General features: G+C 65.2%; 1 protein-coding gene across 1 annotated transcript in view; it reads left to right on the top strand.

Annotated features, from left to right (window-relative positions):
* Positions 1 to 12,757, top strand: part of LOC123371212 (heat shock 70 kDa protein 12B-like) — a 54,901-nt gene that overhangs the window by 40,322 nt on the left and 1,822 nt on the right. The window contains exons 9-12 of the mRNA XM_045018539.1: positions 1,635 to 1,721; positions 5,053 to 5,157; positions 10,288 to 10,546; positions 11,272 to 11,375. Coding sequence (XP_044874474.1) covers positions 1,635 to 1,721; positions 5,053 to 5,157; positions 10,288 to 10,546; positions 11,272 to 11,375 — 555 coding nt within the window. The remainder of the gene's footprint in view (positions 1 to 1,634; positions 1,722 to 5,052; positions 5,158 to 10,287; positions 10,547 to 11,271; positions 11,376 to 12,757) is intronic.

The raw sequence follows: 12,757 nt of genomic DNA, 5'->3' as shown, positions 1-12,757 counted from the left end.
GAGCCACTCCACCCAAAAGTGACAATCAACCCGGGAACAACGTGGGAGCCAACGCGGCGTCCTGGCCACTGGGGAGGGAGGTGAGGTCAGCAGAGTTACGAGCCGGCGCTGGCTCAGGTGCTGGGCGTGGCAGAGCTTACAGCTGAGCCGCATGAAGGCCCGGGAGCCTTCCGAGGGAAGCGCTGGGGGCTGGTACGTAGGTGGCCCATGTCCCCCTGTCGGTACTGACCCCGTCAGTACCTCACCAAGAAGCTAGGGGGTGCTCTGCCCTCTGAGTCGATATTAAACCAGTGCCGCACATTGCTCAGTCGATCAGAAGAGAAGCTCTGTTTGCCCCGTGTACATCGGTAGGGGCGTTAACTCCCGTGCCCTGGCCAAACTCCAGCTCTGCGCATTGCATCCCGCCCGGCCAGTATTCGCCTGCCGCGTATTGTTGCTGTGCGCTGTGGAACAGCAGCTGAGCCCCACCCCAGAGGTGGCTGCATTGTGGTGGTGACGTGATCCATGGGCGTCCTTTGTGTGTAATGTCTGTTAAGGGCTTTGGCATGATGGGGGACGGATGCGTAACACACATTATTACAAAGATGCTGCCCTGTGCCTCCCAGAAGCTTTGCCCATCATTTGCCATGTAGCCCGTTGTGCATTCGGCCATCCGCACCAATGCCAGCTGCTGTCAGCCCCTTGTGGGCTGGAGACCTGCCCCTCCCAGCTGCCCTGCTCCTGAAGGGCTCGGCAGCGGGGTGACATTAGCCGCAAGCTGTCTCCCAGTCCAGCCCGACGGGCCAGGAACTCCGGTCCCTGATGTGTGGGCAGGGCAGCAGCCTTGTCACCACGGCCTGACTGATGGCGCTCGAGCGTCTCCGAGTTCTGGGTGATGCCTGCAAAGGGCAGCGCTGATTTCACTCGCCCAAGAAAGCCCAACGGGTCATTTGGGGCAGGTTTTTATCTGGCAATTTCGAGGTGATTTTAAGGCCATAAAAATGAAAGCCGATTAGCACCGATTGGGGCAGACGCGATGCAGGCAAGATATAGGGAAACCTCCCCCCCCCCCGCCACAGCTCTGGTGATGCCCCTCAATCCCAACCCTCCAGCCCCCCGTTATTCCAGTCCTGGCCTTCCCACATACAGCTCTGCTGAGGCCCCTCTGTCTCAGCCCAGCCTTAGGGTCCCCACACACAGCACCATCCCAACCCACCGCTCCCCCATCCGGCCAGTCCCGAGGTTCCCCCCTCAGCCATTGCTAGCCCAGCCCTGGGTTCACCCCAGTGCGGCCGGGCCCTGCAGCACTGACTCCCCCGCGCTCACTCCTGAGCTGCGCGCCTGCAAACGCATGGGAGGCTGCAAGAGCTGCAAGCCCCTGGGCCCCGAGTTCACGAGGAAGGGCCCAGTCCTGCTTCGGAAGTCACCAGCTGTCGTACCATGGACTCCACTGGGAGCAGGCCTGGGCCTCCTCCGGAGAGGCGCTGAGGCTAGGGGCCGCCTGGCAGAAGCTGGAGGTTCCCGTGCCGCCGGGCAGAGCCGCTGTCCCAGGCGTGTGAGCCGAGGTCAGACCTCCACCCAGCCTGTCCGGCTCACCGCCGCCCCCCGGTGCCCGTGTCCCTCTCACGCCCGATCCCTTTGCTTTCTCCTCGCAGCCAGAGAGCAGCTCCGGCGTTCCCGGCACAGCAGGACCTTCCTGGTGGAGTCGGGAGTAGGCGAGCTGTGGGCCGAAATGCAAGCAGGTAGGAGGGGCCCTTTGCTCATGAACGGGACGTGGGTGGGGCCCATCGTAACGAGCCGACAGCAGAGCCCACCATCTCGGGGGACGGGATCCGCTTCCAGGACCCCCGTGAGCGGAGCCTCCACGCCCTGGCCACAGAGCCAACCACAGCCCCCCACCTTAGGATTGAACACCGCTGTTAACTGCTCGCCATCTCTCTGGCTAAGGCCCGTCCCCGGCCCGCAGCACCATAGTATCTGGGCGCTTCCCAATCTTTACTGGACTTACCCCCACACACCTCTGCGAGGCCGGGCCGTGTGATTAGCTCCATTGCACAGGTGGGGAAACCGAGGCACAGAGCCCCTAAGTGACTGGCCCCAGGTCACTGCGCCGTCCTGTAATGCTGTCAGCAGTCCCTGCCTGGCCTGCAGAGCCCAGGTCAGGCCATAGGGGCTACCCTGTGTGATGACACTAGGCTGGGGGGGAGAGAGCCGCCGGGTCTCTCTGAAGCTGGCAGCCTGAAGAAAGAATCCCCTTGATATTAGCCCACTCCTGTCTCTTCTCCACTGCAAACCAACACTGCATTTCCCCTGCTCTAGCACCCTTCACCAGCGCTCGTTATACACAGTCACGAGCTAGTGTCTGCGAGGGCGGCGGTGTCATCCCCAGTTTACAGCTGGGGAAACTGAGGCACGGAGCAGGGACGTGACTGGCCCAGGCGAGAGCCCTTTCCTAAGGCCTGTGTCCTACCCACTGGGAACAGCTAGCCCAGAAGACGAGCTGGACCAGAGATCCTGGCAGCCGCACGAAGCGACCCGAGCCGCAATGCCTGCGTCCCTAGCGACTCAACCGTGCTACGTAATTAACGATTCCTAACGCTCCTCAGCCAGGGACCGCGGCGCTCGGCAGCGCAAGGCCATGAGCTCCCACCTGACTGCTGGGGAAGCAGGAGCAGGGCGGCTAGAAGCATTGATCCTGCAGGGCCAAACGCCCCCTGAATCCTTGTGACCCAGGTGCTTAGGAAAGGGGTCCGGGCAGCAGCGCTGTCTGTTGGCTGCATTGCGAAGCCCCCTGCCTGAGCTGTGCCCAACAAGCCCCTATTGGCGCAAACTGGCAATCCTGGCTGGGTTCAGGGGCCCGCTTGGGCCTGTTCTGTCTGAAGCCCAGTGCCTCCAGTGGGCTTGCCAGAGTCGGGGAGGCAGTGCGGGCTAGTGGTCAGAACACACCGCCGGTAACCAGGAGAGCACTGCAGATGACTCAGTGTATGTCCTCTGTGAATCATTTCACCACTCTTGGCCTCAGTTTCCCCATCTGTACAGTGGGGATAACAGCCCTGCCCTGCCTCCCAGGGGCGTCGGGAGCTAAATCCAGCAAAGACTGAGGTGTTCAGCTGTTACTGTAATGGGTGCCATAGAAAGACCGTAGCTAGATTTGCCCTTGGTCCCACAGAGCTGGGGTCAGCACCCAGTCTCCGGACGCCCAAGCCGGTGCCCCGTCCGCATGCTTCTCTCCCTTCGTGCCCTTGGGCATAGTCAGCTCTCAGCGCGCGCTAGGCTGCACCCGGCTTCGGTGAGAGCAGGACCCTCAGGTTCTGCTTTGGAAGGTTTTAAGCTGCGGCAGCTGCTGCCGGTGGCCTGGGGGGCTCCCAGGCATTGTGAGACCCACCATAGGGCAGCACCCCGCCCCGCCCGAGGAATGAGGCCACGGCCCCAGGTGAGCCCTGGATGCCAGCAGCTCCCCCCCACCCCCCAAAGCCTGCGCTCTCCACCAGCCTTCCTGCCGGGCGAGCCCCCGCTCAGGGGCTCGGCGATTTCCCTTGGTCTGGAGGAACTCGGAAGGAAGGGCTGAGGTCAGCTCGCTGCCGGCAGGAAATCGCTCCTTACCGAGCATCTGGCCGGCTGGCAGGCCGCTGACGGCGCTCAGGAGGGAGGCTTTGGCCGTCCCTGTGCTGGAGCGTCGGGGGTTGTTTCTGGGTTGCCGGGTTCAGTGAGGATTAACCGTCGGGGGCCTGGGGGGAGCGGTCACGGGCTGGTGGCGGCAGTGCTCTGTGTTTCTGCAGCCCCTCCCAAGCTCCCTGCACACGCCCGGCCTGTGCGCAGGGAAAGGAGCAGGGTCAGGCCGAGCAGGGGCGCGGGGGGGGGCACCCCTGGCTTGGAGGGAGCTGTCGCCAAAGGTGTCCAGCCCATCGGGCTCGGCAGCGCTGGCTACAAGCAGCAGCCGGGTGGACGTCACCGGCGAGCTCGGAGCCCCCGTGGCCTGCGGGAACGTGGCACACGGGGGGGGGGGGGGCGGCCCTGCAGGCATGAGCCATGTCCCCGTGTGACCTGCCCCTTCGGCTCCATTGGCGCCTCACTGCGGCCAGGGAGAATCGGGCCCCAGGATCAGGCTCTAATGCAGCAAACAGCTCAGCCTGCAGGGAGCAAAGCAGGACGGAGCCGCCCTGGCAGCTGCTCGGCCCACCCAGGCAGGGGCGTTGCCCAGGGCCCAGGGTGGGTCTTAGCAGTAATTCGCGTTCAGACAGTGGCCCCTACAGGCTCCGCTCAAGGCCCCCTTGTAGGGCCCTACCAAATTCACGGCCCATTTCCCAGTCAGAGGATTTTTAAAATCTTAAATGTGACGGTTTCAGGTACTGAAATCTGACGTGTCGCGGTGTGTAACCGTGGGGGCCCGGCCCAAAAGGAGCTCGGGGAGGAGGGGTGGCAAGGCTGTTCTATGGGGGGGGAGGTCCCGGTATTGCTGCCCCTAGCGCTGCGCTGCCGGCCAGTGGGAGCTGCAGGGGACGGTGCCTTCAGGCGAGGGCAGCGCACGGAGCCCCCTACCTCCTCCCCCTTCCAGGGGCCGCAGGGACGTGGTGCTGGCCACTTCCGGGAGCGGCGCGGGGCCAGGGCAGGCAGGGAGCCGGACTGAAAGCCCTGACGGGCTGGATCCGGCTCACGGGCTGTCGTTTGCCCACCCCTGGCCTAGGGTCTCCTCCCAGCCGCATCCTGCCCTGCTCTGGCCCTCAGGCCCGAGCTTTGCAACTGGCGTTTCCAGCTCTGCAGAGGCAGAGAGTGAGGGGCGTGGGTGAGGGATGGGGGACGGGCACTTGGCTGCATCAGGGCAGAAAGGAGGGGGCAGGCTCTCAGGGCCCAGTGTCTGTACCAGCACAGTGCTCCTGCCTCACTGGGCTGCGACTCAGGACACCTGAGTTCTGTGCCTGGCTCTCCCACTGGTCTGCTGGGCGACCATGGGCGGGTCACTTCCCCGCTCCGTGCCTCAGTTTCCCCACCTGCAAAATGGGGGCCGTGAGCCCGGCCTGGGTTGAGCGCTATGGATGAGGAGAGCTAGGGGAGGCTGTTGTTGTATTTTTCCAGGGGACCGTTACATCGTGGCTGACTGTGGCGGCGGGACGGTGGATCTGACCGTCCACCAGATCGAGCAGCCGCAAGGGACGCTCAAAGAGCTCTACAAAGCCTCAGGTAGGACGGCGACGCCCGGGAGCCATGTGCCAAGGGCCCGATCCAGAGCCTGTTGGAGCCAGTGGAAAGACTCCCCCCTCTCTGCCCCCAGCTAACGGCTGCCCCTCTGTATGGGGCAGGCGGGATTGGAGTGGCCCTCGGTCACTGCTCCTGAGGGAAAAGCCTGTGGAGCAAAGTGCCCCGTCGCTGCCTCTCGTCAGCCAGCGTGTTGCCATGGGCCGTGGGGCGCGGGTGTGTCTGGAGAGGGGCTCGGAGGGGGGATGGTGGCGGCTGTACGGATCGGGTCAGGGTGGGCGACGCGGCTGGGGACGGGAGGGCCTAGCTTAGGAGAGGGGCCTGGCAGAGCTTGGCCAGCAAGGAGGCCGCGTGGGCACCTGACTGTTCCCGGTAAGTACAGCTGGGGGGGGGGGGCAAACACCAGGGAGGGTGAGGAGCTTTTAAGCTAAAGGGCACAAGAGCTAATGGGGATAAACTGGCCATGAACAAATTCAGGCCTGGCCTGAGACGGGTCCTCACCATCGGAGGGGTGAGCTGCTGGGACAATCCCGTTCTCCCCCCCCACCCCACCCCACCCACTGGGGGTGTGAGGCAAAGGAGGGAATTAGTTCTAAGAGAGCTGGACAGATGCGAGTGTGAGTGTATGACCGGGGGTGGGGGGCAGGGCTCAGCAGCCCTGGGGCTCACGTCCAGGTGCCGTTCTACGTTCCCAAAACTCATGCTTCAGGGCTGCAGCTGGCCACAGGCCGGGGTCAGGAAGGGATCCCCCCCCCCCACCCCCCCAGTATATTCCGGGAGGGTTTTTTAAATCTCCTTTGAAACATCAGGGATGGCCACGGCAGGAGATGGGACATGGGCTAGGCTGCGCCAGGGCGCTGAGTGGCACCGAACATCCTCTTGCTCGCTCAGCGGCTGGGCTGGCTGCGTCGTACTCACGTGCTGGGAATCTTACTGCTCGCCACGTGTGGGGCTGGGAAGGAATTTCCCCCCAGCTCAGAGGGGGCAGTGATGCCGGGGGCGGGGGGGGGATCATCTTCCTCTGTTGCATCTGGGTGCGAGTCACTTGCCGGGATCGGCTGGGCATGTCTCACCTAATCAGTTCCCTGCCGCAGCGGGGCCCTCGGGCGCTGGTGCGGCTCGGTCCCGCCCGGTCTCTGCCTGTGGCGCACACTAGCGGGGGCCCCTGTGGGCTGTCACTCCTGGGGTCGCTCCTGTGGCCGGGTCAGGGCGCGGGGGCTGGGCGGGGTCACTGGCCCGGGCCGTACAGCAGGGCAGGCGGGATGCACTGGTGGCCCCTTCCGGCCTCGCCCTCTCTGACTCGGTGGGTGACGGAGGCCAGTGTCGTGGGCAAAGGCAGCGTGTGTGTGTGTGGGGGGGGTGACCCGAGGGGGGGTGATTAGCTGGAGCTGCAATGGCCGTAGCTGGGTCTAAATTTCAGGCCCGGGGAGGGGCTGGATTGCGGTAGCGGGACATGTCCAAGGAGCCCCGGCGATTCGCACGTCTCTGGAGCAGCCCACTCCCGCCCCCTAGGGGCCAGTGCGGGATTGTGCCCTGCCCGCTGGGCGCCCCCTCCCCTGCCCGCTGGGCGTCCCCACTGACGGGCGTGTTCCCGAGCCGTAGCAGGCGACTGGCCACAGTAAGTCTCTGTCTCCACCACAGAGATAAGTCGACCCATGTCAGGGCGACTGACAGCCACCGCATTAACGACTGGGGGGGCTGATGTCCACACCACCCTCCTGCTGGTGGGGCGCGTCCTCCCCAGGAGCACGTCCACCCACTGCGGAGGGGCAGCGTGGGGGGGCCGAGCGCCGGGGTCTCTGCTCCATCTGCCCCCTCCCCGTCCTCTCTCCTCCCCACTCCCAGCCAGGAGCGGTGGGGCAGCTGCCCGGGGCTTCTCGCCTCTGCAGGCCCAGCCACGAGCAGGGGGAGCCACCTGGGGCTGCTCGCCTCCTGCAGGGAGATCTGCCCCAGGAGTCTGGTCGGCTGCCATGCTCCCGGGGGGAGCAGGGACCCTGGACACCGGGGGGCAGCAGGGCTCCCTGTGGGGAGCCCGGGGGGCAGCCTAAGCCGGGAGCCTAGGTGGCAGCCAGGCTCCAAAGCCGGAGCCGGCTTGCTTGTCAATCTAACGGCATGACATTGACAAGACTGACAGCCAGGAAAACAGCATCTCCACAGCCAGGGCCTGGCCCTAACGCCAGTGACATAAGCCCTACACTGCTCCAGCGGGGTTATGATGTCAGCCTACAACTGTGCAGTGTAGACAAGGCCTAAAACCCTGCGTCCCGCTGGCAGGAGCGACCCGTTCAGCGGGGGGGAGAGCGTCGCCCAGGGACCGGTCCCCAGCGCACCGCAGCCTGCAGCCCTGGTCTCAGTGCAGCGAGGGGTTGTAGCACCATCTGGTGTCCAGAGGGAAACCAGCTCTAGCCTTGCAAGCGGAGGAGTTGCTGGGGGCCGGCAGAGGTCCCCGCGATGCTGCTGAATTGCAGTGGACTGGAGTCAGGTTAAGCCCCTGAGGAGGAGCATGAGCGGCAAAGCTGGGGTGCTGTGGTAAAGTTTCCCAGCCGCATGGCAGAAGGGTTCTGTGCAGTGAGATTACTGAGCGGGGAGGGCCCGGGAGGAGAGCCCAGACCCCCCCCCCCCATTACAGGCCTGTCACACACCTGATCAGGATTAGGGGCAGGAGGCGTCAGTAACAGCTTTGCGTTCTGAGGTCACCTCGGTTTGTGAGGGTTTGGTCGAGCCCCTGCAAAAGCAGCGACCGAGTGATGCCAGAAAGCCCCAGACGATCAGGTGTGATGGGGCCTCCCACTTCCACACATGATGCTGCCTAGTTGTCAGCACCATGTGCTGGCGCGTGGGCTAGTTCCAGCCTTGGCTGTGCAGGCGTGTGCCAGGCCGGGCTGCTCCCTGCTCCAGCTCATTTCCAGCACCTCGCGCCAGGAGGCTGCCGCCAGGGCTGACCTCCGGCACCACCGTCATTACAAAGGCAGCCCTGGCTGCTAGGCTCCCCGAGAGGCAGCGTCCAGCAGGCTGTGCATGCGGCCTGGGGAGTGCCTGGGTCTAGCCCCCAGCCCTGCTTTCTGACGGCAGTGGCTAGGTGCTGCTCCGTGCCTCAGTTTCCCCCGTGTGTGACGGGGAGTGATAATACTGAGCGTGTGTGGGGAGAGGATTGGTTAGTCTTCGCAGAGGGCTGGGGCGAAGGGGCTCGGCTCCCGCCATGATGGGGGCAGCATGTAATCACCAGCTAGCTGGACACGCAGAGCAGTCGTCAGCCTGGTTCACCAGGGGGCAGGTCCTCCTCCCACAGAAACCAGCCCCCGATGCTGCGCTGTGGGGGGACAGCCCCTTGCGGAGTGTTTTCCATTCACCTTCCCCAGGACAGGTGCTGAGTCTGTCCCCCCCAAAGCCCATGGCGTCCCCAGAGCTGGGTGAATGTGGGGCCCGCCGGGAGCCCACCCCATCTGCGTGGAGGTCCTGTGCGTCTGGGGTGGCCCCAGGTACCACGTCTGGCTCCTTAGCCGCCTGGCTCCAAGGGGTGCCCAGGGCTGGGCCAGCAGGGCAGCTCTGTGGGTGCCAGCAGCGCTGGGGCATGGGGTACCCTACGACTGCAATCGCGGGTGGGGGGCTGTGGGTTGGGATGGAGGGGCCCTGGCAGGGCTGCGCTAGCAGGGGGTTGTGGGGCAGGATTGAGGGCCCCGGCCAACCTGTGGGGAGAGCCCAGGGCTGAGATAATAGGGTGGGGGGCTGCAAGTCAGGATTGTGGGGCACCAGCAGAGCGCGGGGGGGGGTGCCCAGGGCTGAGCTAGCGGGTGGGGGTGGGGGCTGCGAGGCAGGATTGAGGGGCACCAGCAGAGCTCGGGGGGGGGCGGGTTCCCAGGGCTGAGCTAGCGGGTGGGGGGGGGGGCTGCGAGTCAGGATTGAGGGGCACCAGCAGAGCTCGGGGGGGGGCGGGACCCGGGCGGTGCTCTCGGGTGGGGGGGGGGGCTGCGAGTCAGGATTGAGGGGCACCAGCAGAGCTCGGGGGGGGGCGGGTTCCCAGGGCTGAGCTAGCGGGTGGGGGTGGGGGCTGCGAGACAGCATAGAGGCGCCCCAGCAGAGCTCGGGTGGGGGCGGGATCCCAGGGCTGAGCTAGCGGGTGGGGGGGGGGGCTGCGAGTCAGGATTGAGGGGCACCAGCAGAGCTCGGGGGGGGGCGGGTGCCCAGGGCTGAGCTAGCGGGGGGGGGCGCCGAGTCAGGACTGAGGGGCACCAGCAGAGCTCGGGGGGGGGGTGCCCAGGGCTGAGCTAGCGGGTGGGGGGGGGGGGTGCGAGTCAGGACTGAGGGGCACCAGCAGAGCTCGGGGGGGGGGTGCCCAGGGCTGAGCTAGCGGGTGGGGGGGCTGCGAGTCAGGATTGAGGGGCACCAGCAGAGCTCGGGGGAGGGGGGTTCCCAGGGCTGAGCTAGCGGGGGGGGGCTGCGAGTCAGGATTGAGGGGCACCAGCAGAGCTCGGGGGGGGGCGGGTGCCCAGGGCTGAGCTAGTGGGTGGGGGGGGGCTGTGAGTCAGGATTGAGGGGCACCAGCAGAGCTCGGGGGGGGGCGGGTGCCCAGGGCTGAGCTAGCGGGTGGGGGGGGGGCTGCGAGTCAGGATTGAGGGGCACCAGCAGAGCTCGGGGGGGGGGGTGCCCAGGGATGAGCTACCGGGTGGGGGTGGGGGCTGTTAGACAGGAATGAGGGGCACCAGCAGAGCTCGGGGGGGGGGGTGCCCAGGGCTGAGCTAGCGGGTGGGGGGGGGGGCTGCGAGTCAGGATTGAGGGGCACCAGCAGAGCTCGGGGGGGGGGGTGCCCAGGGCTGAGCTAGCGGGTGGGGGTGGGGGCTGCGAGTCAGGATTGAGGGGCACCAGCAGAGCTCGGGGGGGGGGTGCCCAGGGCTGAGCTAGCGGGTGGGGGTGGGGGCTGCGAGTCAGGATTGAGGGGCACCAGCAGAGCTCGGGGGGAGGGAGGGGGAGACAAGCTCAGCCGCCATCTCCCCCTCTGGGGAGCCCCGACCCCTCCCAGCAGGGTGTCCGTCACTCCCGGGGGCCTGTCCCTGCCCTGGGCAGAGCCAGGGGGGCTCTGCCCACACCCCCTAACTCCGCAGCGGCTCTGCATTGCAGGCGGCCCCTATGGGGCGGTGGGGGTGGACCTGGCCTTCGAGACGCTGCTGGGCCAGATCTTCGGGGAGGATTTCATCGCCACCTTCAAGGCCAAGCGCCCGGCCGCCTGGGTGGACCTGACCATCGCCTTTGAGGCCCGCAAGAGGGCGGCAGCGCCCTTCCGCTCCAACCCCCTCAACGTCTCGCTGCCCTTCTCCTTCATCGACTTCTACCGCCGGCACCGGGGCCAGAACGTGGAGACGGCGCTCAAGCGGAGCAGGTGACTCGGGGGGCTGGCCGGGGCTGCCATGTGCCTGGTACGCATCCCCCGGGCTGTGGGGGGGGGAGATGGGCCAGGAGCTCTGGGTGAGATGACGTGTCACAGCCCCCTCTAATGGCTAGTTCACATGGAAGACAACAGCCTACTACTGGTACCTGCTGACGGGGTCATTCCCTTCCCTTTAACGACAGAGGGCCATGCCTCTGGGGCCAGCCTGGGGGCTCGGTGTCTAGGAAGTTACTCAGAGTGGTGGGGCATTGGGAAGGGGTGTGGAGACCTTCCTTGGCCTCCCCCACCTGGCTGCTTGTGGGCACAAGGGCAGGAGCTGGGCTGATGCAGAGGCTGTGGCCAGGCGTGGCCCAGGGGCAGGCGGCCTAGAGCTGGCCAGCTCAGGAGACAGAGGGTGCGGAGGCTGGCAGGTCAGAGCCAGGGCCAGGGCCAGAGCCAGGGCCAGGGGGAGGCCAGGGTGGAGGTGGAGGTGCACCGAGGCGGGGCCAAGCAGCATTAAGCTGATGGGCTGCGCGGGGGCCTGATCCTGGGCGTTTGGGGGCAGAATACAGGGTCTGATCTTGCTGTCAATGGCGGGGGGAAGGTGACGGGGGCAGGGCGCAGGACAGCCCCCTTCCCGCTGCTCTCTGCGGCAGGCGTGAGAGGGGGCTGGGCACCGGTTGGCCCTGCGTGTGGGACCCCAGGAGAGTCACTGCCCTCCGCTCTTGTGCCCTCAGTGGGAACGTTGTGAAGTGGTCCTCGCAGGGGATGCTGCGAATGTCGTCGGAGGCCATGAACGACCTCTTCCAGCCGACCGTCAGCCAGATCATCCGGCACATCGGTAGGGCCGAGCGAAGGGACCCTGGCTGGCTCCCCGGCCCCAGGCCGAGCCCCAGCCCTGCTACTTCCCTTACCGTGGGGCCTGATCCAGCCTGGGGAGAGAGGAGCCCCCCCTTGCTGACACAGATTGGCTGAATAGCCCTGCCAGAGCCTCACTGGGCTTCTCCTCTCTTAGTTTCTTCTCAGCAGCGACCGCGGAAGGAAATTTGGGCTCCGGCGTTCAGGGGCTGGGACGGGACTCAGGAGACCAGGGCTCAGATCCCAACACTGCCAGAGCCTCCCTGGGTGACCTTTGGCCACTCACTTAGCTCTCCGTGCCTCAGTTTCCCCACCTATAAAACAGGCTGGTGATATACCTACCTCACAGGGCTGAGGCGAAATTTGCTGATGTCTGTGAGCCGCTGAGACTGTGCAGCACTGCAGGGGGAGGCAGACTGTGCCCCACTACCACTCACCTGGTCTGTTCCCCACCTCCACCACTTCTACAGATCTCACTCCTCCATGGATCCCTCCCAGGTCCTGAGCGTTTCCGCTGCTCCTCTCTGACTGGCCCCCACTGCGTCAGTATCTGACAACGCAGTGACCAGGCCGGGCGCCTCCTGCCGTCGCTGCAGGACCGGGACAGGGACTTTCCTCTCCCTGTGCCACCATTTTCAGGGTGACAAGTGCAAAGTAACACGCGCTGGAACCCATAACCCCAACTAGCCCTACACAGGGCTGGGCTCCCGGTGAGCGGTTACACTCCAGAGAGCGCTCGTGGAGCCAGCAGGGTTGGGTCTCAAACATCGGCTCGCCGGCCAGCGGCAGCCAGAAAAGCCAACTGAACGTTGGGAGTCATTAGGAAAGGGACAGATAATCAGCTAGAAAAGATCCTAATGCCCCTCTCCGGGAACTGCTCCCCCCAGCTAATCCCACGGGCCGCCCACACCTGCTGGGTGCCGGTGCCATGGCCCCAGCTCAGCTAAGCGTTGCTAGAATTAGACCGGGAAGGGCGCACACATGATTAGCGGCATGGAAGAGCTTCCAGATGAGGAGAGATTAATAAGACGGGGACCGTTGGGCTTGGGAAAGAGACGACTAAGGGGGGATATGACTGAGGTGTATAAAATCGTGACTCGGGTGGAGAAAGCGTAGAAGGAAGGGTTGTTTACTACTTCTCATAACACAAGAACTAGGGGTCACCCACTGCCATTACTAGGCAGCAGGTTTGAAACAAACCAAAGGCAGGATTTCTTCACACAACACACAGTCAACCTGGGGAACTCCCTGCCAGGGGATGTTGTGAAGGCCAAAAGTGTAACTAGGTTCAAAACAGAACTAGGTAAGTTCCTGGAGGACAGGGCCATCTATGGCTATTAGCCAGGATGCGCAGGGACGCAACCC

Source organism: Mauremys mutica, chromosome 5 (genome assembly GCF_020497125.1).
Source record: "Mauremys mutica isolate MM-2020 ecotype Southern chromosome 5, ASM2049712v1, whole genome shotgun sequence".
NCBI classification, from domain to species: domain Eukaryota; kingdom Metazoa; phylum Chordata; order Testudines; family Geoemydidae; genus Mauremys; species Mauremys mutica.
This window is presented reverse-complemented; position numbering and strand designations above follow the sequence as displayed.